Source organism: Anabrus simplex, chromosome 4, assembly GCF_040414725.1.
Source record: "Anabrus simplex isolate iqAnaSimp1 chromosome 4, ASM4041472v1, whole genome shotgun sequence".
In the NCBI taxonomy this organism is placed as follows: Eukaryota; Metazoa; Arthropoda; class Insecta; order Orthoptera; family Tettigoniidae; genus Anabrus; species Anabrus simplex.
In genome coordinates, this window is record NC_090268.1 from 234310514 (window position 1) to 234337314 (window position 26801).

The 26801-nt window shown below is 38.1% G+C and overlaps 1 protein-coding gene across 1 annotated transcript in view; it reads right to left on the reverse strand.

Moving 5' to 3' along the window:
* Positions 1–26801, reverse strand: part of LOC136872606 (uncharacterized protein KIAA0513) — a 95415-nt gene that overhangs the window by 38745 nt on the left and 29869 nt on the right. Inside the window, exons 2-4 of the mRNA XM_067146410.2 lie at positions 17845–18315; positions 13305–13406; positions 1202–1371 (exon numbers count right to left, since the gene is read on the reverse strand). Coding sequence (XP_067002511.1) covers positions 1202–1371; positions 13305–13406; positions 17845–18310 — 738 coding nt within the window. The 5' untranslated portion in view covers positions 18311–18315. The remainder of the gene's footprint in view (positions 1–1201; positions 1372–13304; positions 13407–17844; positions 18316–26801) is intronic.

A 26801-nucleotide genomic window follows, 5' to 3' on the forward strand; every position in this document is an offset into this window, starting at 1 on the left:
CGTGGCACTTCCATTTTCTTAGCCAGTAACTTCATTCTTCAAAGACCGGGCAAGTTGGCCGTGCGTGTAGAGGCGCGCGGCTGTGAGCTTGCATCCTGGAGATAGTAAGTTCGAATCCCACTATCGGCAGCCCTGAAAATGGTTTTCCGTGGTTTCCCATTTTCACACCAGGCAAATGCTGGGACTGTACCTTAATTAAGGCCACAGCCGCTTCCTTCCAACTCCTAGGCCTTTCCTATCCCATCATCGCCATAAGACCTATCTGAGTTGGTGCGACGTAATGCCCCTAGCAAAAAAAAAAAAAAAAAAGCATTCTTCAAAGGGTAGGCCTTTTCTATATTTTCTCCTAAATTAATATTAAGAGGGGCAGAGAGGCTGATAATCCTGTTTGTTTTGCTTCTTAAAACAAAAATCACCATTAATGGAAATGAAGAATAACCAATGAGATTGAGACACAGCCCACTGATCAATTGACAAGAACAACATAGGGTCTGAAAAAAAAAAAAGAATCGGTTAACTTTATTTATTTATTTATTTATTTATTTATTTATTTATTTATTTATTTATTTATTTTTAATTTAAAATGCTATTTGTTTGGGATGTTGACCTAGAAAGTTCTTTTGCCCCTAGTTGCACCATATGTGAGGAACCTGCATGTATTTTGTAAATGGCGGAAGTGTAAAGTGTTGAATGTGAGGAAAGGAACGTTAAGGACGACACAAACACCCAGTCCCCAGGCCAGGGATATTAATCATTTACAATTAAAAACCCCTGACCCAGCCGGGAATCGAACCTGGGGCTGCTGGGTGACAGGCAGTCGTGTTGCCCCCTACAACGCGGGGCCAGACATGGGTTAACTTAAATAGAATATTAAATGTAACATTGTATTGGTGGCAGCAATTACTGTTTTAAGAGGAAGTACAACAGGGAAGCCATCCTCAACACTGTATTGGCAGAGAGCAGTTACTTATGGGGAAACTTTATTTGAAAAAATTGTAGAACTGATTGTTCATTTTTGCACAATATTCTAAGCCCCTATAACTTTTCAACAATAACATTACACTGATTGACTTCTCTTGTTGTATTTTCTCTCTTCATCTGCTGCTCATCTCTCTTAAATGGCATTACTGCTGCTATTAAAAAAACAAACTTGTCAATAACGGATATTTAACAGCTAGTTGTAAAATAAAAGTAAAATTACCTGTGCTAATTCACCAAACTTGGATTTCTGATCCAATGGAATCGAAGAACTATCTCGGAAGAGATCTCCTACAAACTTACGCATGAACTCCACAGCCTCTGCAGTCTTCTCATCTGATTTACTGTCAAAGCTCAGGCTTGATGCCCATGATTGGACAGAACCTTCTGACCCTAGAAGAAAAATGCTCAGTTAATGTAAAGTGGCCATTTTTGCAGAGGCTCAAAGTGGGATAATTGCTGTAAACTGAAAAACTTTTGTAGGGATATTGTGGAATGGTAAAGTTCTAAAAGGATTAAAAATTGAGAAGTTAAATTTCAGAACATCATCATCATCATCATCATCATCATCATCATCGTCGTCGTCGTCGTCGTCGTCGTCGTCGTCGTCGTCCCACTCCAGTCGCCCGGGTGTGGTTCAAATTTCAGCACAAATCACTTTTAATTAATATATGGTATTATATTAGCATCTACTGTACTTTTTATTCAGATTCACAAAACTTCACTTTGATTCACACTCATTTGATACTACAACCTGTGACAATAATGTTCGGTGAATGAAGTCAGAACGGTCGATCCGGCAACACTGGCGACACACAACGCTGCACCTTCGTAGCAGCAGGTTTTGACCACCTGCTCCTAACGTTGTTCAGTTGAGCATCGTGTGTGTGTCATGTAAAACCTGTTTGACACAGTGTGTGTTTAGTGCATTGGTTCCGAACTGCGAATAGGAACATGAATGACCAAAAGATCAATGTAGAGTTTTGTTTTTGAAGTGTGTGTACCAGTGGTTTGCCCATTTTCGAGGAGGCCGGGAAAGTGTTTCTGACAACCCCCATAGCGGAAGACCGGTGACCGCCGTCAGTGACGAAAACATTGAGAAAGTGAGGACATTAATCATGAACGATCAGCGATTAACTGTGCGCATGATAGCGGATGAACTGCAGATTAACCGTGAATCCGTGCGACAAATCATTACCCAGAAGTTAGGGAAGAGGAAAACGTGTTCTCGTCTTGTGCCACATCACTTGACTGATGATCAGAAGCAGGCAAGTTTAGAGGCTTCACAGAAACAGGTTGTATTCAACACTTGTGAAGATAATCTAAAGTTCACAATCATAAAAATGCAAACAATTCTGTGGCAAAATGCCATAAACAAAGATGTAGTTTTAACCCTTAATTACAGTTGTACGGTCCCAGGCACTGCACTACTTTTCACACCCCTAATTCTAGGAACACTATTGACCTTGGAGATCTACACATCTACGTAACTTCCTCATTCTCAGTCTACTGCCAGTCACCATGGTAGTCAATGTTAGAGGTGCTGTGTTGTCTCTTGTCTTGTTAATGCGACGTCTGGGGGACCACACGACTGTGAGTGTGTAAGTCAGTGACAGGCTGAGCATTTTAAAAATTTTTATTTGCATTCATTGTGTTTATTTGTTTTCCATATCTGTTGATGACAGAGAAGGTGACATGGAAATGGGAAAATCTTAAATTATAGCCCACTATGATAACACAAAAGTTGGTGTTGATACCAAAGATGATGAGAGCGCCAAATACTTTTCAAGCCACCATACACATCACTGGCTGATGGTTGTGTCCTTCATCTGAGGGTTATCAGTTCACCAGTCCTTCAAAGAAAGAACTGCACTTAGCAGAAAAAGTCTCACGAAACAACTGATTGAACTTACGCTGCGGGAAAGATAATTTACAAACATTTTCCATGAAAAATGCAATTTTCTGTCGGTTGAGTTGTGGGAGCTGAAGTACATCTCCATGAAGACCTGGGCCAGGAGGACAAACTGCTGAGGGATGCAAGAAAGACACGTTAAATTTATCCATCAAAAAGGAAGAAAAAACAAGCTACTTGTGTCGCAAGTGCAAAGTTCCAATTTGTTTGGAATGTTCAAATAAGATGTGCCTGCAGTCCGTGAAATGTGACTTTGAATATGGTTGATCTGAGTTGCGCACATTTCTTCTGTGTAATTTATTATAGAGAACACATATCAATTTTAACATCAGTGAGTCCTGTATAACATTAAATTACAATGTTCAAATTTTCAGAAGGGAAATGCCTTCAATTATTATTATTTGTGTCCATGTGTGCAAATGTTTATGCAAAATTTGAGTGTAACATGAACAAATTACTTTCACAATGGTGAAACTAACTTTAACTATAATCTAACAGAGTGCGCCAACGCGTCTTTTTCACGGGGTGTGTGGAGGGGATGAGCACCATTTTCTTGTTAGCTCGCCTATTCCTCCAGTGGAATGTCTACTGTCGTGTTGAAGGCGTGTTTGTTGCAGCTCCATTTGGCGCCACACTAGAAACACATTTCCTTTCCAATACACCACTGGTGCACTGAGTGCGCCGTGAGCCTGATCATGTAAGTAAAACTATCCAGGTACCTTTGTTACTTTTTTGTCTTTATGTTTATTTCTATCACTGATAAATTGTGTGGCAATACTCTTTGATTCATATTTAATATTATTTTATATCTAATTAGCATGGCCTATTTGTCATACATAAAGCTCTAAAGCTTGTTAATCAAACACATTTGAAATTCTTGCCGTTTCAATGCACTTATTATAAATCTGTTCTCCTTTTCATTATGTAGATGAAAACACGTTTGAGCTATCTCTCTGTAACCTTCAACTCGTTGGTGAATATCATACTTATAGTAGTAATTTTTTCAGGTCAGTGCTGATTGATGACGAGGCTATCCGCGAAATTCTAAACAACTTGCAAGATGATCAGCTAGTTGATTCAAGCAAAGAAGATAATGACAGTGATTTTTCTGATGCAGAGAATGAAGAAGTTCAATTTAGTGACCACCAAACTGACTCAGAACAGAGTTGTGACGATAACAATGATGATGTTGGTAAGGCTGTATCAAGTTTATATTTTGTAGGAAAAGACAAGGAAACGAAATGGAGGAAAACTGATTTCTCTACTGCTTGCAAGACTAAACACAAAAACATTTTAAAGAAGAAATTGTCCACTCCAGTTCAAAGGTACAGAGGTATAAAAAAAGAAATTGAGGCGTTTTTACTCTTCATAGATTCTGATATGATAGATGAAATTGTTAGGTGCACTAACTTATTTATAACTGGTCATCGGGATGAAATTCAGTACTCGCGAGAAAGAGATGCAAAGGACACAACGATATGTGAAATGATGTCAGTCTTTGGTGTCTTGTACTTACTAGGCATGAAGAAACTAAGCCACACTAATGTCGACGAACTTTGGACCGCAGATGGGACTGGAATTGAAATTTTCCAAGCTTGCTTGAGTGCAAAGAGATTTCTCTTTATTCTTCGCTGTATTCGGTTTGATGACAAGGAGACCAGGGCTGAGAGACTGAAAACCAACAAGCTTGCTCCTATCATGTATGTGCTTCACAGGTTTACTAATAACTGTAAAACAAGCTACTAGTTGAGTGAGTACATCACTGTAGATGAGAAACTGGAACCGTTTAGAGGACGATGTGGATTCATACAGTACATTCCAAATAAACCGGCAAAATACGGTTTGAAGATCTTTGCACTCTGTGATGCTAAAACCTTTTACACCAGCAACATAGAAGTATACTGTGGCAAGCAGCTAGATGGCCCTTTCTCTGTAAAAAATACGCCATCTGCAATTGTCTACAGATTAGTGGACCCAATCAAAGGTACTAACCGAAACCTGACTATGGACAACTGGTATACAAGTGTGTCTTTAGCAAAGGAGTTACTTGAAAAGGGCATAACTTGATAACTTGTATTGAAACTCTTAGAAAAAACAAGAAAGAATTACCAGCTGAATTCCTGCCCCAAAAATGTAGAGAGGTAGGATCATCAGTATTCGGCTACCAAAAAGCTCTAGTATCTCAAGTTACTAAAAAGAACAAAGTTGTAATATTACTCTCTACCATGCATGACACAGGCACAATCGACGAACCCTCAAGTAAGTCGCACATCATTCTAGATTATAATGCCACTGAAGGGGGAGTGGATACCGTGGATAAGATGTGTGTATCATACACAGTGGCAAGGATCACGAAAAGATAGCCTTTGGTGATCTTTTATGCTTTGATGAATATGGCTGGTATGAATTCTCAAATTGTTTTTCAGTTCAATGAGAGCAACCCAAAAGACAGGAGGAGGATTTACCTCAGGAATCTAGCTCTTCAACTGATGAAAGAGCAACTGAGTGTCCGCGCGATGATGCCAAGCATACCCCTAGATATAAAGACATTTCTCATCAGGTACCGTGCCGAAGTTGTGGAGGAACCTGTGCAATATACCAAGAAAAAACGAGGCAGATGTCAAGCTTGTGGACGAGCAAAGAATGTCAACATGACCATAGTGTGTGATCAGTTCAGGAAGTTTGTTTGCAAGAAGCATGCTAAGATTAACTATCTCTGTGAAAGTTGTGTTGTTGCGAGTAACGATATCTAATGACTAGAATGTTGTCTTGGTAACTTATATTATTAATTCTGTAAATAATACGATGGCCAAGTTATCATAACATTGTATCAGCAAATAAATAAAAGAATAGAGTTTCTAAATTCAAATATATGAATAAACTATTTAAGAACGTCCCTAAATAAAAATATTCAGGTATAAGTAAACGAGAAACCAATTTTAAAATAAAAAAACGCATGGCGCACGAAGTAGGCCGCGCGCCCTCTCAAGTTACAAAAGAAGAGGGTTAAGGACTAAATATGTAGTACAAAATACAAAAAATTGTTTTGAAAGCTGACTTTTACATATTTTACCCACCTTCCACGCAAAACTGTAGTCGTGTGCAAGCTATTGACAACTGCGGTTGAAGGTTAAAACCTGAGGAGTTGAATTTTAGCACAAAACTTTTGGATTTGTAAAATCAGTAGGCTACACAAGTACAATTTTTTATTATTATTAATAATATTATCCACTTCAAATATAATTTGTATCATAACTTACTCTCTGAGACTATGGAAATGTCACTTTTATTCACAACCAGTCCATACTACTTTATCACTAGATTTTTTTTTTTTAAGCACTTGTGGAAATGATTCCTATTGAGTAAACACTTCCCATTCCTATCACCTTCCATATCTTCCTCAAATTTACCCATCACCTTTTCATATCCTTCATTTTTATTTCCAACTCTTGCATTGAAATATCCCATTAACATTCCCCTATTCCTTGCTCTAGACCAGGGCTTCTCAAACGCCAAAAATCTCACGCGTGCAAACTGAGGCGCAGAGGTCCTGCCCACAGTCCATCGGTGCCACTCGGCTCGGTTCGGACCAGCGGGTTGTCTCAGGGCGACTCGGTTAAGCTCAGCTCAACCTGGCTTGGATTTGGAGCGCTACGGAGCAAGTGAGGAAGAGGGCACAGGCGGAGCGAGCGAGACAGGCGTGGAGAAAGAGACAGACAGCTCTATTGTTCCAAATTGAGGAGTGGGGGTCTGCACTCTGGTCAACCAAGCGAAGTCATCTTTTACACCATGCACCGTGCAATGCACCGGTGCATGCACCCTGAGAGGCCCTGTTCTAGACCCTAACTGCAATGACATCCAGTGCTTCAAAAACTTGTCAACTTCATCCTTCAACTTTATTTTCTCATCTTTAAAAGCTCCACTCAAGCTTATTCATCTATTAATGTCATTCGACTCCTGGTGGCCATGATCATAAAGTCTATATAGTCTGGCACTATGGTTAGCCACTTCGAGTCCCTTTGGTGGGAACAATTTTCACCATCAGAATGTTGGCCTGCAGGGTAGGAGAAGTGGTGGTATAAAATTTCTAATCACTAGTTTGCGTGCCAAAAGCCTGGATGGAATTCCCAACCTCTCCGCAGTGTTCATGTAGAGTGAGGGCACATGATGCTGTTGATGGTGATTCGTCCATTGGATGGAAATGTTAAGCCTTCAGTAGACCCCTTGGTATTATTTGACAGGAGTAGGCTATGTACCAACACAGAGTCTCACCCTCTCCCTACCTCATTATCATCGTCCTTCCGCATCCAGATGTACAGGTCGCCCATGGGTGTCAAATAGAAAGGCCTGCAGCAGGAAAACTGAACACATCCTCAGACACTCCCAGCACTAAAATTCACACAGTGAAATGAAATGAAATGGCATATAATTAAACTAGATATTTCTTTAAACGCTTGCGGAAACAATTTCTGAAATTCATGGAATTCTAAAAAATATATCTGAAAAATTAAACTTGGTCATTAACAAAGCTTTGAGATTATCTACTTTTAGATGAGATTTTTCAGATGTTCAAATTTTATTTATGTAGGAAAAGATCCTTTCATCAGAAGCATTTGTTCCAGGAATAGGAAAGTATACTGTGCCATTACAGAGATCACAACAGGCAAATGCTGGGGCTCTACCTTAATTAAGGCCATGGCCGATTCCTTCCAACTCCTACGCCTTTCCTGTCCCAATGTCGCCATAAGACCTATCTGTGTCGGTGTGATGTAAAGCAAAATAACAAAAAAACAAAAAAAAAAAAATTACAGAAAGTGCACTGTGTCGGACATAACTTTCCTTAAAGTGAAGAATGGTCTCCATCCAAAGTTTGTCTGCTAGAACTGCTAAATCATTCTACTAAGTTAACAAAAACTGGAAATAACTTATTTGTTTGGCAGCCGTTATCAGCGTTTTGATATTTGGAAACAAGGTCTTGACATTTGGAAAAAAATTAAAAATAAAATAAAAATTACTGGAGAGGTCACATGAGCATTCCCTTAGCTTTTGGAAGGGACAGCAGGACAAAATAGCTGAAAGCCAGACTGTCCCCACTAATCTGAGATGTCTGGTCAGTTTAAATTAATAGCTGAAGCTATAAATATGAAATGTTGTCAGTAGTTTCATTTTTTGATGTAGAGACTCACTAAGAAAGGATTTTTCAAAATCCAACCCCTTAAGGCATCAAGGTGTTTATGGAGAAAAATTATTGAATGTATCTAATGACTTAAATCTTGGTAAAAGTATTCCAAAATGTAACTAATTAAATACATATTTTAAATATTTTTAAAATCACCCCTAAACAGGTAAAAAGGGATAAAAGTTTGCACTGGAAACATTTCTGAGCCAAAACTGCTAAAACTATAAATATGAAATTTGGTTTCATTTTTTGATGTAGAGACTCACTAGGAAGGCATTTTTCAAAATTGAACCCCTAAATGGATCAAAACGGGGCTCAAAGTTTATTTAATTTACTTTATTTTATTTAATTTCGTTATTTAATTTGTCTATTAACTTAAAAGTACTCCAAGATGTAAACAATCAAACATGTTTTTTTTTTGGGTAAATCAAGCCCCTAAAGGAGTAAAATAGGTTATAAAAGTTTGCATTGGAGATTTTCTTGAAACGTAGCATAAATAACCTACTACAACACAAATAATGACATATGTATTACAGCATTTCCCAAAATTCAACCTCTGAGGGTTTATAAAAAAAAGGTCCACGAACTATGAATGAAAAGTCAGTGGAATGGTTCTGCGAGTGTGTTTACTATTAATGAACTTTTGTAATGGAATAGATATATTTACTACAAATTTAATCATTTCAGCCAAAGCACTAGATAAAAAAATAGAAATTACATGCAAACATGAACAAAACAACGGTCAAATTAACTGCCGTATGTTTAAAATGTATGTTAGTCAGAAACTTCCTTTTGTGATGCAGAGACACATTAAGAAGGGATTTGTCTTGGCAGCATTAGGTCGTTTGGTGGGTGGTGGCCATGAGACACAATATGACAAATGCTACAACCCCAATGGGCACACACACTGCTGGGTATAATAATTTTATGTTCATAACTTATTCCTTTTGTGATGTAAAGACTTGCTAAAAAGGGTCTTGTCTTGGTGGCATTGGGTATTCCAGTGGTGGTTGGTGGCCTTGATATGATATCTCAAGTGTTACAACCCCAAAGGGCACACACACTTAGGGTACACACTTCAAGTTCATAACTTCCTGGTTTAGTATTCCTTTGTTTTCTGTATATATTGTTATTTCTGAGTACTTAAATGTATTAAATTAATAACATTCTTTGCATACATGCACGCACGCACGCACGCACGCACGCACACATACATACATACATGTATGTTGGATATTCATCCCAAAGGCTGGTTTGATCCTCCACAGCTCCACCAACAGCTGTCATAGATAGCTTAGGCATCACTGAAGAGGCATACTAGGGAAATGAGAAGTGAGATAGTTTCCCGTTGCTTTCCTCACTGGGCCAGAAGTTGCTATTACTAAGCCCACTGAAATGTATGCACCAACCGACCCTATGAATGATATTTTCACACCATTCATAACAGGGACTGTCTGCATAAGAAATGGTATTACTAGCATTGCTCATACCTCAGTCACTTTCATATTGTCAAAGCCAAGGATGAGACTGAGACAGGTCATTGAAAGTAAAAATTTATTCTAGCCTATACCAGAAGACATAGTGCACTGTAAACACTACATCTCACCAGCAAAGGCATCTTCATTATAGACTATTATGCCTTTCAGCAATCAGTGTGCAAGCCTTTGTTAATTTACTAAAGGCCACCACAATCCTCTGTGGCCTTGTTTGGTTCTATACCTCTTATCTTTAAATCATTAAAAACTCAGTCTAACTATCATTGCCTTGATCTCCCTCTACTTCTCTTATCATCCATGGCTGAATCCATTATTTTTCTAGGTAACCTATCCTCCTTCATTCATCTCACGACCCCACCACCAAAGCTGGCTAATGCATACAGCTTCATCAATTGAGTTAATTCCTCGCTTTATCTCCTTATTCCAAGTAACCTCCTGTCAATGTTCCCACCTATTTGTACCAGCATGCATTCTTGCTATTTTCATGTCTGTTATGAATAAGGTACCCTGAATCCACTCAGCTTTCACTCTTATACAGCAAAGTTGATCTGAAAACAGACCGATGTAAAGATAGTTTTGTACAGGAGCTGACTTCCTTCTTACAGAATACTATTGATTGCAACTGCGAGCTCACTGCACTACCTTTGCTGCACTTTGATTCAATCTCACTGCATTACCTTTGTCGCACCTAGATTCAATCTCATTTACTATACTACCATCCCGGGAGAATACACATCCTAAATAATTGAAATGATCTACCTGTTCCAGCTTTGTATCACCAATCTGACATTCAATTCTCTTAGATTTCTTAGCTACTGACATTACTTTAGTCTTGCAAGGGCTAATTTTCATATCATACTCACTGAAACTATTTTTCAAGTTCCCAGATATTAGACTGCAGGCTTTCAGCACAATCCGTCATTAAGACCAAGTTGTTGGCATAGGCCAAAAAAACTACTTACTAAATTTCCATTTAGCTGATTCACTCCCTGCCAGTTTATACCTTTCAGTAGATGATCCATGTAAACTATGAACAGCAAAGGTGAAAGATTGCAGCCTTGCCTAACCCCTGTAAATACCTTGAACCAAGAAATCATTCTACCATCAATTCTCATTGCAGCCCAATTGTCAACGTAAATGCCTTTGATTGCTTTTAATAATTTACCCTTAATCTCATAGTCTCCTCCTCAGTAGGGCTAACATCTTTTATCTCGGTACTCTGCCATATGCCTTCTCTGGATCTGCAAAACATTATATTCTTATCGTAGCATTTTTCAATTAGTTGGCGCATGCTGAAAATCTGATCCCGACAGCCCCTCTGTGGTATGAAACCAGACTGATTTTCCTCCAACTTACTCTCAACCACTGATCGCACTATCCTTTCCACTTTCTCAAGTGTAATTTCATCAACATTATTGTCCTCCTTCCAAATCTGGTTTACCCAAAACACTACTCATTTAACTTTTCCCTCTCTTTCTGAGATTCTTTTTAACTATCCAGAAAGGTTTCCCTTCTGCTTAACCTAGCCTTTCTAGATTATTACCAAAATCCTCCCATGACTTCTAGTTGGATTCAGCAATTACTTGTTTTGCTCTGTTTCTATGTACAATTCCCTGTCTGCTTCGGTCCTTTTTGGAGTCATTTCCGATACACCTCCTTTTACGTTTACAAGCTGCCTTCACTTCATCATTCTACCAACATGTTTGATTTTTCCCATCTTTGCACAAAGTTGTTCTTAGGCATTCCCTTGCTGTTTTTACTACAGCATCCCTGTATGCCACCCATTCTCATTCTATATCTTGAACCTGCTTAATGTCTATTGTTTGCAAAGTTTCACCAATCATATCCATGTATTTCTGTCTAATATCCTCGTCCTGGTGATTTTGTACCCTTATTCGTCAGCAGACACAGCTCACTTTCTTTATACTAGGCCTTGAGATACTTAGTTCACTGCAGATCAGATAGTGGTCTGTATCATAAAAAAATTATAGATTTCAAAGTCGGTTATGATATACCTAGTGTATTATGGATATGGTGCCTCTACCTTCTCATGTGTAATGGTGAATAGCCTTATGCTTGAAGAATTTATTCATAACTGCTAATCCCATATTAGTATAGAAGTCCAATAAACACTTCCCACGTCTATTAGCTTCCATATCTTCCCCACATTTATCCATCACCTTTTTGTATCCTTCAGTTCTATTACCAACTCTCGAATTTAAATTGCCCTTTAACACTACCCTATCCTTGCTGTTGACCCTGACTACGATGTCACTCAGTGCTTCATAAAACTCGTCAACTTCATCCTTATCTGCACCCTCACATGGTGAAAAAATATACTGAGACAATTCTCATCCTAATTCCTCCAACAGCTAAATCTACCCACATCATTAGTTCATTCACTTGCTTAAAGCATTCCTGTTATACAGTACTACCCTACACTCTGCCCTTCCCTTTTTAACACCTCTTCCTTGTTACCTCTCCTTATCCGAATATCACTAACTTCTAACACATAAGTGCTCATTTTCTTTGCTGACTCTGCCAGTTAAAATTTCTTCCATAAGCATATTAATATTGATAGCTCCTCATCAAATTCCATTTTGTTTATCAAGTTGTTTCGAAGGAGTCTAAGGAGTCCCTCGCCAAATGGAAGTGAAACTACCTTTCTCCCACAGGTCTGAGGATTGATTAAAATGTTCTGAGTTTGGTCAATTCTGTGAGGCAGGCTGCTACCCAAATTGTACATAGTTCCAATATGAATCTCTCCTCTTACGGGTTAGGGGATACTGTGGATTGTATACGATTACAGGCACATAAAAGAACTCCCACAGGACAAAATTCTGGCACCTCAGTTTCTCTAAGAACTGTAAATAGTGGGATGTAAAACATTATTATTATTAATAACTGCTAGAATATGTCCTGATATAACTAACATCAAAGAGAAGCCCATAGTTGTGCGAGCAAGTCATCTTAATTCAGAAGAACAATAAAGCAGCTGTTATTAATAACATTCTATTAAAGGCCTTTGAAGAACAAGATGTTGAATACAGAATACAAGTCGATTCACTGATCCAAAAGGACAATGCTGTCTGCTACCTCACAGAATTTTTTAATACTCTGAATTCTTCTGGTCTTACTACACATAATGATTTATCATTTGAGATATCTATAACCTGTACAAAACAAGGAAGTAGATCTTCCTTAATCTAATTTACAGTTTTCATATTAGGGGCCAATAAAAATTCAGAAAGTCTCCTTATAACTGAATCATCATAGTAACAATATAATACATCCCTTGTATTATGCCAAAATAACTTATTATTATTTATTCCTGTGAGAATCACCTTACATATAATTGTAAAACAATTTATGTAGATAAAAGAAATATCTATGGTCAAATATTCTTTGTTCAGAAATGGGCAACTCCGATAGAACTATCATGAACCACCATTAGTTCTTGTGTTGTGTAAGAGAATAGATACTGTTTACATGTGCACATTGTTTGAGTCGACCCATATCCACAATTTATTGCTTAGTAAATAAAAGGAAAAATAGGCTGAGGAGTAGGCTACCTGGGTTATGGATAGACCAGATTAAGAATACCATTTAGTCAATAGGACCATGGATTGATGGAGGTGAACTATATTTCCTCTGGCTGCATCTGGATAGAGGACAGTCTAGTGGTGGTGGCAGTGGTTGGTGGTGGTGGTGATATTGTTGATATTATATGTCCTCTTACCTGACCGGACCCAGAATTTCTTTCCATCATGATCTGAGAAGTCTATACTAGTGCTGGGACCATAGCCATCCACATCACTTGCTGATCCACTGCTTGGAGCTTCTGGAAATTTTAGGAAATATGAACGTAGGTAAATAACACTATCAAATTCCTCATTCAGTAGATTCTAGTAATGATCATGGCACACTAATTTCAATTTTCTTATAATTACTGAACAACAATTGCAATTAGAATTACAAGGCAAAAAAATTAAACATTAGGCCTACAGGAAACAAATAATAAAATCACAAGTCCAAATCTGGCAGCCTCTTGACTAAGAACACAGTTAGATTTTTTAATTATCACTTTCCAAGTTCTGTTAGGGAAAGAAAGGAATACTTAACCCACGAAATGAAACCCCAAGTAGAAGAAATGCCAATATCATAAGGTTTAGCAACAGTGGAACTGCTCGGGGTTATGTAATACATATAAACACAAACAATTTACAAATAACTTCACTAAAGATAAATATTCAAAAGGTTACTTTATTTACAAAGGACAATGCTAAAATGCTTGCTTTCAGTAGGAACCCCCAATATTTTTTATGTTTCTACTTTTCTTTCATCTGGAAGTGTTTTTAGACTTTCCAACATCTATGTATATATTTCCTATAGTTGTGATTTTCTTATTTCTAGCATTGTTTTGCCTGCTGCAGTAACGCACAAACCATCAATGTGCTTCAGCCTTGAATCTTCTCCCATTGTCGTGGATGAAATATAATTTTTATAAGCTGATGCTGTTCTGTGGTTTTGAATATTTGAATAGCATATAAAATGTGTAGGAAGTTGAGAAAGACTTGAAAAACTATTACTTTAGTGTAATAATGAGTGCAGGGCCGTAGACAGACCAGTTTTCTCAGGTCATTTTCCCGGAACTCAGACCTCCCTTGTGGGCCCTAGATAGAGGCCTGGGCCATTGTTGGCAAAAAAGTATCTAAATGAATAAAATGTGAAAAGTAACTGAAATAAGCTACCAAAAATATCTGGTCGTACTTGCAGAACGTCTGAAATTTATTAGCAGTTATCTTTATATTGTCGTGTTTGTAAGTAATATAACAGAAAAGGGTAGGTTTTACATTGCTTTCAAGAACCCACACTATTGTTGCCTACAGGGGAAGAGCGTGTGGTTGTTAAGACTGCCTGTCTAACTCTGCCTCCTCCGTTTGTCTCGTCGCCCTTCCTTTATTGTTGTAACAATGGTAGTTGCTAATATTGTCATTCACGGCGAAGTTCGTTTATCCGTTTGGTTTTTGATCTTAATTTTCTGAGTGATCGTGTTCGTGTAGTAATTAAGCCGTGGTAAGTTTACTTGTTAAAGTTTGCCTAACTGTTTGGTTTTCATTTTTGATTTGATTAGTGATAATACTATAACATCAGTCACCATGAGCAACTACTATAAATACAAATCAGGGTATCAAAATAGAAAAACAAAAAAGTGTGTTTTATCTTCAGTTGAGTAATAACGTATTCTTCCGTTTAAATATAGTACTAGGCCTACCAGTAAACCAATTACTTTTTTTTTTAGACAGCCCTCTTATTTAGCATTTAGGAACCAAAAAACATTAACAGGCCACATGTATAATTTAAATAAATTAAAGATTATTCTAACTTTAAGGCAGTTTAAGTATTGTACTACACATTCTGAAGAACCATTTCGACCATCTACTGAATAGACCAGTTCAAGAACAAAATACAGAACTGGAAATCCAAGCCTACAATAAGGAATCTCCCATTACCTGGACAGAAACTGAAACAGCCTTAAAATCTATGCCTAAAGGAAAATCTTCAGGTGCAGGTGAGTGAATGCAGACGTGATAAAGGCAGCAGGCATCCTGGGTATACAATGGCTGCACAGAGTACTAAGTGCAGTAAATACCTGCAGATTGGAGCAAGGGTGTTATAATTCCCCTGTTTAAGAAACACAGCAGATGGAAACCCACCAACTATAGAGGAATAACACTGCTGTCTCATGGGTTAAAAATTCTAGAGAAGATCATAGAAGGGAGATTGAGAACCACGGTTAGAGGAGGAGCAATGTGGATTCAGAAGTAACAGATCAACATTGGATCCAATTTTTAGCACCCACATGCTGATGGAAAAATATTGGGAGAAAGGCAAGTACCTGTATTCCTGGATATAGGAAAGGCCTATGATAGTGTTATAAGAGATAAGATCTGGGAGTGCCTGAGGAAAAGAAATGTGCCTGAAGGACTGGTAAGGAAAATTCAGATGTTGTGCTGTGTACAAATTGGGGAAGGTCGATCATCATGGTTTGAGACCAAGAGTGGAGTTCAGCAAGGAAGTGCACTGTACCCACTACTGTTCATCACTGTTATGGACAATATAATGAAGAACATCGAGGAAAAGTTAGCTGAACTGAATGTAGTGGCCTTTGATGATGATATCATGATTTGGGGTGAAACAGAAGAGGAAGTACAGACCAGACTCAACATATGTAAATCCCATTTCCAGGAATATAAATCTCAACATCAGCAAGGCCAAGACAGTGGTGATTGCAGTCAACAGAGAAGGGCGTCCAGCAACTGTAAAACTAGGAGATCACCAGCTAGAGTGTGTGGATAATTTTCCTTACCTTGGAAGTGTAATCTCCGGTGATAATTTGTTCAGAAAGGAAATTACAAACAGAGTGCAAAAGGGATCAGAATTCTACCAACAAGAAAGAACACTTTTATGGGATGACATGATTCCAAAACCAGCCAAACTGATGATGTTTAACAGCTATTTCATACCAATATTGACCTATGATATTGAAGCGTGCACCCTCACAAAAAGATATGCATCAAGACTGCAAGCATCAGAGATGAAATTTCTTAGATCCAACATCCAGAAGACCACGATGGACAAGTTAAGAAATGAGGAGGTGAGAAAAGAAGCCAGAATAAGGACATCCCTATTAGACCGAATCAGCACATCCAGACTACGCTGGTATGGGCATGTCATGAGGATGGAGCTTTCAAGAACAGCCAGAATAAATTTGGAAAGACAGCTGGAGGGGACAAGACCTGCAGGATGACCTAAAACCTGATGGATGGGACATGATCAAGGTTGATCTAGTTACCAGAGGATGGACAGTGGATGATGTTCTCCATGACAAGTTGTATATGGACAGGAAGAAGTGGAAGATGCTCATTAACAGTACCGGGGAAACTGGAACTGTACAATGATGATGATGATGATGATGATGATGATGACTACACTTTAGAATTGTATTGTACTGTAATGTATGCTACGGCCATGTCAGGTTGTTAATATATTTTATCTCAAATGCCTACTGAATATTACTTTCATTTCATTTAGAAAAGAAGCTATGCCGTGCTCTCACATGGGCTCCACATTAAAAGGAGGCCTCGCCTTGCAAGTCCTTGTGAAATAATAAAGAACAGTAAATTATATAAACAAACCTATTAGATAGAGCAGAGCAGAATTTAGTTACATTTAATTTAATGTATATTATAATTATGTAGGGATGAACTAGTCCAGTATACCTATATAAAGACTTTGTTAATGTGCTGAACATTGGAGTAAAACTAGGAATAATTTTTAAGGCAATTGAAAAATACATTTCCAATCTTTATTCGTTCAGAAACAAGATACGGTGCATAATAAATTATTAAAAACTCCACATCAGCTTTTGGAATTTTTAAATTTCATTTTATGAAGGTTGAACTTTAAGAAATGTATAAGAAATTGACAGAAAATCACTTAACAAACTTTTTTTGTCCAGGACATTTTTGGACGAGAGGGAGGTAGGTGGGGGGCGGTCAAGTCATTTGGCTGTGGCCCGTCAAAGCTATCTATGGCCCTGAATGCATGGTATCATTTTTAAAAGATTACAAGCTTTTATTTCTTGTTCTGTTGCTAGGATGGCTGAAAGTGTTGTCCAGTAAATTCATTTGTCTTTGACTTCCTATGCAACAAATAATTTGTCCGTATTTGTTGTTGGTACTATATGACGAATACTTTAAGACATCTGTATATATGTAGAGTGTTCTACTCTCCATCGAACTTCACATTTCCTTAATAATTCCAATCCTAATGAAGATATTGTAACAACATTTGAACAAGAATACATTCGGTGTGAGAGAAATGCGTCTAGCAAATTTGAACAAGAATACGTCCTAGCGCCTAATTGTTGCTAAACAGAGTAGCCGCCAGCCAGCCAACTTGATTGTTGCCAGCCCTCCTCTCTGTTGTTCTTTCTGTCATTTGGCTGAGGTGCTTACGTAATACCGTGCAGTTGGTTTTTGTTTGCGGGTGTTAGTGCAGTGCAGTGTGCATGTGAGTTAACACAGCTCTGGAGGAACGAGTGTTTATTGTCCACAGTTATTGTTATAATCTTATGTGATGCAGAAATAAATGTACTGGATTTGAACACTCAAAATATTGTAATAACTACAAACAGTCTGAAATAAAATCATAAAATACAAGAAATTACAAAAATTCCTATTTCTTGCATTCATGGTACTGCAGTTGTTACTCACCTGCTTTGTATTTCAGTTTATCATAGGGGTCAGGTCCTGTTGCCTTCAGCTCTATAGGTTGGTTGTACTTGGATATCCCATTAGTACTCTCACTTGATGTATGAGACCTATCTTCTTGTTCTCTCTCCTTCTCTTTCTCCTTCTTATGGATAGCTATAGTGGTGTAGTCTTCGAAGGACAATCCAGGTCCGAGCTGGGGCAGACGCAATTTCTTGGTAAACGGCTGTGGTGCTGGGGTAAAGTCTGCCTCAGCCAGACTTGGAGCTACACTACTAGTGTCAGAAATTGACTCTGTACTGAGACTAAGAGCCGACTCGAGTTTGGATGAGATCCCCGTAAGGATGTCGTTACTACCCTCGATCACCGATAACAGGCGAGACTTGAGCATACCGTGAGTTCTGCCCATGATGTGTCGCAGGTGACCATCTCCACTATCTTTTGCATTGGAGCTTAGGAAGTCCACCATACTCGCTGTAAACAGAAAAATACACTATCTTCACTTACTTCTAAAGCCTTCATTCTGTTCTGGTAATTTCTTTCATAAATAGTTTTGTGAAAAAAGGCTCCAACTTTATTTAAACATGAGATTGAGAAAGAAAATACTGAAAAGACTAACTTAACAAAATCGATTGATATATATCATGAACTTTTACAGAAGCATTAATATTTGTTAATCTTCAAGAAGTATGGGGCTGCCACTCGTCCAGAAAAATGTAGATAGTTGGTAGAAAGTCTTCACAGCAGAGTTATAGTTGTCATAAAGGCAAAGGGTATGAATGTTGATTGCTAGAAGTGTGGTGGTATGTTTTTGTTTCAAGGGGAAGTACAACTAAGGAACCATCCCCAACTCTAACCAAAAGAGAAAAGGGAAGAGATCTGACCCTTTGAAGTATGAAGTAAGTCTGTGTCTATATTGTGAAACTTGGGCGACTGCCCTAAATGCAAATCAGGATTGATTGATTGATTGATTGATTGATTGATTGATTGATTGATTGATTGATTGATTGATTGATTGATTGATTGATTGATTGAAATCTTATCCATCCTTAACCAGTATGAATTGTGTACTATGTCAATTCATGCATTCTGTATATTAATTTTTTAACACATTGAGTGAGTAGTCAAGTTTTTGAGCTTCACATCACCATATGGGGTCGTTGTTCGTTCTAAATCGGGAACTGTGCGAACCCATTTGGATGTGCAGTGAGTATGTGCTTCGAAGCTGTATAAAGTCTCTTGCTGCCATCTGTTGGTCGTCTATTTAAGTACGTACATAGTCCACCTTCCATTTGTCAATTCCTGTTTTGGCGCAACCCCATATGGGTACGTCAAGAGTGCTCTGTAGGGTGACAAAATAATTGTCTATCTCGCGCACGGCTTGTGTGATATTCCTTGTCTTTTTAAGTCACTATGAGTAAATCGAACAGTAAAAGACTTAGTGTAGATAGTCTGGATGATATATCGAACAAGTTGGACAATTATGATATAGACGAAGTATATAGTAACAGTGATTTTGAACCCAGTACAGAGCAAATAGCGATCTCGCACATTCATCCACATTGATGAATTACAATATTCAGCATACACTTCCCCACTGTACTCCGGGTTCCCAAGCCAGCTGTTGTAACATTTATGACCGTCTTCAACGATATCGTCACTGGTTCCCATGTTGTACAATCATTGCTGCTAGGTTCTTTTACCAAAATTAAGTTATACAAACATAATTATATACTTATTAAATATTCCATAATTACTAATTCTTATAATTTTATTATCTTACATCCTAACTTACCAAATTCACATGATTTTAACTACTTTATACAACAACATTTTATACAATGATTTCCTAACTTCAAATTGGAGGATCGTCATTTACAAACATTTCTTGACCTAAAATCACGGAACGTACTTTTTACGGCTCCAGTATGAACAAGCTAACACGCCTTTCATAATCAATGGCATATAACGCGTCCCTGCAAAGGAAAAGGTAAGTATGACCGAGCGTCGGGACAGTAACTACTGTATAGGTGCAATGCCATATGGGGGCGCATGCACGTGTACAATTGGTAATGACCAATATGACCCCCTGTGGGGTCGCAATATTTTACATAATATACATAATAAGTTAACCTAATATATCATAAATATATCTTCATGTCAGCGATCATTTGCTTGGTTAAGCCTGTGAATGTTTTGGCACCAGGGAGTAACTCGATCTTATTAGCTCATGGCACTAGACGGCAATCCTATGAATTTCGGTCTGGCACTTAACGTGTTAAACATCATGCGTAGAATATTTTTATAATAATGAAACAACATGAATATGTACACTAAATTAGAGAAAATATATATTTATTATCTGACTTCACTCATTCCTTTCAAGAGTAACTTTCACTTGTCCAAAGCCTTTTTTAACATGTGTGGCACGCTGGACTTAAAATTGTATCGGGGCCCTTGAATATTTTTGATAGGAAAGAAACAAACTTTAAAATTTATATTAATAGAGTATATATTATGTAAAAATAAGAAAATACTCAAAAATCTTTATTTAAAAAATTGTAGAGCTAATCATCAACACCTTCCTTGCTTTCAAATAAGCAAATAAATTTGTCACATCATCAGAATCAATATTGTTTTAACTGTAATTTTATATACTTGTCATTGTGAGAGAATTAAGCATTTCCAAGTGCATAGTGCTTAGAACTTCATTTTTTGTAAGTTTTGATTTGGAAAAGTGGAAGTTATTGATCCTACCATCCACTTAAAAATTTGAAATAGGCCTTCTCAACCAGTGGAGGCCAACAAAGAGGAATAGGAGATTTATGAGCCTGTGGACAAATACCTTCTAAATTACATCTGTTACATAATCTATATTTGTATATAAAATAAGTTACTTTATTATGGTATTATTTTAATATTATTTAATATAAACAAAACAAACAAACAAATCCCATGGCACTACAGCCTTGATGGACATTGCCCTAGCAAGTGACAGCTGCCCAGCAAAAAGGCATGCAGATTATGAGGTGAAACATGGTCAGTGCAATCAGTTATTCTTGGCTTTCTAGATGGAGATCGCCATCTCCCCCGCAGATTGCTACTCGAACCAGCTCTCAGATCCATGTAAAAATCCCTGACTTGGATGGGGCCTACTCTTAGACCATGGGGCTGGCATTATTTATTATGAATCACAAAAATCATAAGGTACAACTAAATAACTCTTACTGTTGCTATTTTTTAAATTTACGCTAATTTTCACCATGGGTCCCTGTGAGATTGGGGACCATGTCTAAAGATGGTACTGCAAGTATCACCTACCAGACATTAGGCTTGGACGCTATTGGTTTATTGCTGTTACATAACTATTTACAATGTTAATACTACTACGGAAATAAGTTACTACACAGGACGCGTGCTACTCCGCAGCATTTATTATACATAGGTCAAATAACGTGTCTTGATATGAAATTGTTCCATGCGCTGCCCAAGTACTCTTTTGAATGTTTACATTAAGAATTTGTATTACCTGTTAATTGTGTGAGAAAAGAAATTATGTAAATTTCTTTGTTGTGAAGTTGATCAATATTTTATGAACTATTTTGTAGTTTTAGAGTTATTGTTATGTGTTCAATTTAAAGTTCCACTCTTAAATTATTTTGTTCAGCATGGAACTTTGTCCTTGTGGCAACCCAAATTTTCTGGGAAATAGTTGATACTTTTAAATAAATAATAAAAGGTAAGAATAACTACCGTATGTATTTACACATCGCACTATAGGTAACAAATTACCAAAACAAATGTATGATCTAAAACTTGAAAAGACCAAGAGGGTGACCAAGACTCAGGTACAAGGACGACATGGTGAAGATTGACACTGAACAGCAAGGACATACTTTGGAAAGCATCGAAGAAAGAGAGAAGTTCAGAGACCAGAACTGGTGGAGAAGCCTCGTTCGCCGACCCATCGCTCAAGATGGCATGACGTGGGATATGTATGTATGTATGTATGTATGTATGTATGTATGTATGTATGTACTATAGATATCATGATAAAAATGTTGATTCCCATAGGGAACCTGAAATTTTGCTCCGAATGAGTAAATTTATAATACCAATATAGTTGGTCCATTATTGGACATTATAAATATTCCAGCCAACTCATTCCTGGTTGCCAGCAAGTGTGCCAAGTTGGGCTCATCAGTTGGCAAATAGCACACCCACCAAGACGCATAGCTAGTGCGTACCATGGAGGTCACTGCGTAGGCTACTTGGAGCCACTAGCAGTGCCAATGCATATGAGAGACTTTGTCTCATTTTCAAAAGTTGATGCCTGCCTGGCCATCAGATGATAAAAATGTTGATTCCCATAGGGAACCTGAAATGAGTTGGGTGGAAAATATATAATGTCCAACAATGGACCAACTATATTGGTACTATAGATATGATGTACACGTTCCAACTGTCATTGGGATCATTACCAATCAGTCTAGTGAATCCTAAAACTGTGGATTCAACCCTAATCTCGGTCATTTTGAACATTTTCTTTTTGCCGGGCTGAGTGGCTCAGATGGTTGAGGCGCTGGTCTTCTGACCCCAACTTGGCAGGTTCAATCCTGGCTCAGTTCGGTGGTATTTGAAGGTGCTCAAATACGACAGCCTCATGTCGGTAGATTTACTGGCACGTAAGAGAACTCCTGCAGGACAAAATTCCGGCACCTCGGCGTCTCCGAAAACCATAAAAGTAGTTAGTGGTACGTAAAGCAAAATAATATTATTATTACATTTTCTTTTTCACCACTTCTGACCCCCATGCCGATGAAGGCTGAACACTAACATAGTTCATTTTAGATTATTTTTATAATATCACATCCTCTGCACCTGTAGGGCTGCTAGGGGTGTCTTAGCTTCTATAGTATTTCTCTCCAGTTAGTATTAAGTTATATGTGTACCATGTTTGGTTGAAATTGCAGGTTTGCTTCTATGGTCACCAGTCACTTTTTATCATTTTAGCTTTGCCGATATCTGACCTTACGGGCTCTTAATTTGGGAGTGTGGGTTGGTGACCATGGGTCCCTTAGCTGAGCCCTGGCATTGCTTCCACATACTTGTGCCAGGCTCCTCACTTTCATCTATCCTATCCGACCTCCCTCGGTCAACTCTTGTTCTTTTCCAACTCCGATGGTATCAGGGCACTTGAGCTGTAGGGAGTATTTCATTTCCACGGCCTTCGTGGCCTTTGTCTTTCTATGGCCGATACCTTCATTTTTCAAAGTGTCGGATCCCTTCCATTTTTTCTCTGTGATATGTGTTATATAAAGGATGGTGGCCCAGTTGCACTTCCTCTTAAAACAATAATCACTGCTACCACCACTCGCTGATATCTTTACGTAAAGATATTGCTCCTTGTCTGTATGCGACCCACTAAGTACAATACAGTATGTTTTGCAGGCTAGGGCAAGCTTTCGCCTGCAATGATTGGAATGGTCATTTAGTGATTTGATTTTAGGATTACTCAAAGTTGACTGAATTTAGAGATATTACAGTGGCCGAAGATTCACCTGCAGGTAATTCTAGAGAAAATAAAACAAAAATGAAGCAAATAGGTCCAGTAGAGTGGACGGACAAACTGGACAAAGCCGTTTTTAGTAAACTCTAGCTGTAGTACACATTATTGACAGGACAATCATATAATACCAATATAAATGATCTGTCATTGGACATTATAAATTTACACATTCGGAACAAATATTTCAGGTTCCCTATGCGAATCAACATCTATATCAACAATCATATAGTATGTGCAAAGTTACTGTATCTAACTCCCCAGCTACTTTACGCCAGCATTCAGGCACAGTGTTTTACTCGGGACCCAGAAGTAATCCCATCTATCAGAGATGAGTGGCAGCAGAAGAGAAAAATCTCATCACGACAATGGTCAGTGTAATGTTATTGTTGATCAGTTTTATGAGCTTTCGATATTGGAGATATTCACATTTAGTTTTCTTCCAACTCTGTGATATGAGGGATCTAATGTAAAGCGAGTTCTTCCTTCTTTCGTGACTCCCTCTTGTCTTATACTTCAAACATTTGTTTACGGGCTTATCTCATTTTTATAAACACAATTTTTCTTGTCGATACGAACCAATGACCATGCGGTTTTACACCTTATGACAGGCATAACAAAAGCCATTGCCAGCTAACACGATTGAGCAATATTTCCATGTTAGCAATGCTCGGCGTTGATTTGGACCAAGCAACAAAAGTCTAAATTTATCAATTCCATTATAGTTGCTACGGTTAAACTGCATAAGATATAAATGATCGGAAATTGTATTCTCTATAACTTTTGTTATGTAGTAGGTACTTTTTGATAGGACCAGTAACATGGGTATTTAAAAATTAAATTTTAGGCGCCTTTCCCTTAACTACCATTTCACCCAGCGTGAATAACATTAGTTATAGCCTAGACTGTAGTGCCTTATTCTATGACTATACATACCGATTTTCATTCAATTCTGTTAACCTATTTTCTCGTGGTTCGCCGCTGATATGGACTTAGCAACAAAAACAGAAATTCATTAATATCTCTCTTATAATAGCCGGCACGGTAAAAATGTATAAACCGGGCGAGTTGGCCGTGCGGTTAGAGGCGTGCGACTGTGAGCTTGCATCCGGGAGGTAGTGGGTTCGAATCCCACTGTCGGCAGCCCTGAAGATGGTTTTCCGTGGTGTCCCATTTTCACACCATTTTCATACCTTAATTAAGGCTACGGCCGCTTCCTTCCAACTCCTAGGCCTTTCCTATCCCATCGTTGCCATAAGACCTATCTGTGTCGGTGCGACGTAAAGCCACTAGCAAAAAAATATGTATAAGACATACATGATCGGAAATTTAATTATATATATAATATATTACCGGTATGTAGTATTTATCGATAGGACAACTAATAACACAGAATTTGAGAATTAAATTTTAGACCTTCCCCTAAACTACCATCTCTCTCTCAGAGTGAACAAAATTATTTATAGCCTAAATTGTAGTGCCTCATTTCCCGACTTTACATACAGATCATTAAATTCTCTTCAGTCATTTTCTCGTGATACGCGTACAGACAGACAGATAGAGACGACGAAAAAAACAAAAATGCCCATTTCCTTGTTACTGTGGACGTGACCGATACAAAGATACCATCCTTCTTAAATTCTGACCAATGTACAGGCAAAACTTATTTTACATATAGATGGTTAATATACAGAATAGATTTCATGCTAATAGACAGTGCTTAAAATGCACAGATAGATAAACGAAAGATGTAAGATATAAATAGGCTAATTATTTTTATACACTCTCGTGCTATGCTAATAGTACAACAATGACCACGGCAGAGTACACGCATCGCACGCATTATACGACTGTTGATAATGCTGCCCGTGTATCACGTTTGAGCAAATAGATCCAATGAAAAACACATTCTTCGTTAAAATATGTTTTCTACTTTGTTAATAACCGCGTTAATGAAATTAGTCATTTTTATTTCCCCTGCCCTACTTACTTCGAAACCACCCCCTCCCGAAAATAGATCTCAGAGAATTAGAGTAGGTGAAGCTTTATCTGACCCTGTAATAATTAAGAGGGGAATTCCTCAAGGCAGTATTATCGGACCTTTATGTTTTCTTATATATATATAAATGATATGAGTAAAGGAGTGGAATCGGAGGTAAGGCTTTTTGCGGATGATGTTATTCTCTATAGAGTGATAAATAAGTTACAAGATTGTGAGCAACTGCAACGTGACCTCGAAAATGTTGTGAGATGGACAGCAGGCAATGGTATGTTGATAAACGGGGTTAAAAGTCAGGTTGTGAGTTTCACAAATAGGAAAAGTCCTCTCAGTTTTAATTACTGCGTTGATGGGGTGAAAGTTCCTTTTGGGGATCATTGTAAGTATCTAGGTGTTAATATAAGGAAAGATCTTCATTGGGGTAATCACATAAATGGGATTGTAAATAAAGGGTACAGATCTCTGCACATGGTTATGAGGGTGTTTAGGGGTTGTAGTAAGGATGTAAAGGAGAGGGCATATAAGTCTCTGGTAAGACCCCAACTAGAGTATGGTTCCAGTGTATGGGACCCTCACCAGGATTACCTGATTCAAGAACTGGAAAAAAATCCAAAGAAAAGCAGCTCGATTTGTTCTGGGTGATTTCCGACAAAAGAGTAGCGTTACAAAAATGTTGCAATGTTTGGGTTGGGAAGAATTGAGAGAAAGAAGAAGAGCTGCTCGACTAAGTGGTATGTTCCGAGGTGTCAGCGGAGAGATGGCGTGGAATGACATTAGTAGACGAATAGGTTTGAATGGCGTTTATAAAAGTAGGAAAGATCACAATATGAAGATAAAGTTGGAATTCAAGAGGACAAACTGGGGCAAATATTCATTTATAGGAAGGGGAGTTAGGGACTGGAATAACTTACCAAGGGAGATGTTCAATAAATTTCCAATTTCTTTGAAATCATTTAGGAAAAGGCTAGGAAAGCAACAGATAGGGAATCTGCCACCTGGGCGACTGCCCTAAATGCAGATCAGTATTGACTGTATTGTATATTATATAATATTTGTTCGCGACTTCATGTCAATGCCATTTGAGGTGCCGAGATTTGAATGTTACCGTCGCGAACAAGCCGAGTGGTGCCCTAAGTGTTCTGAGTGGATTGGGGGAAAGGATCGAACCGTGAAGTTTCTTATAGGAGGGTCACGTTATGGCTTAAACACCGACACGGATAATATTAGTCTAAACTGCGTAAAGTTTGGAGACGCACTTTAAACGTCTGCTCTATGGTCACATGGGGGTTGTGACCGGGAGCTGATATATGCGATTTTACGTACGCTCTATCCTGAAGTCAAATTTCGCAGTTTAGAAGTACTAGTCACCTTTCTTATGAGCCTAAAACCTGTCTT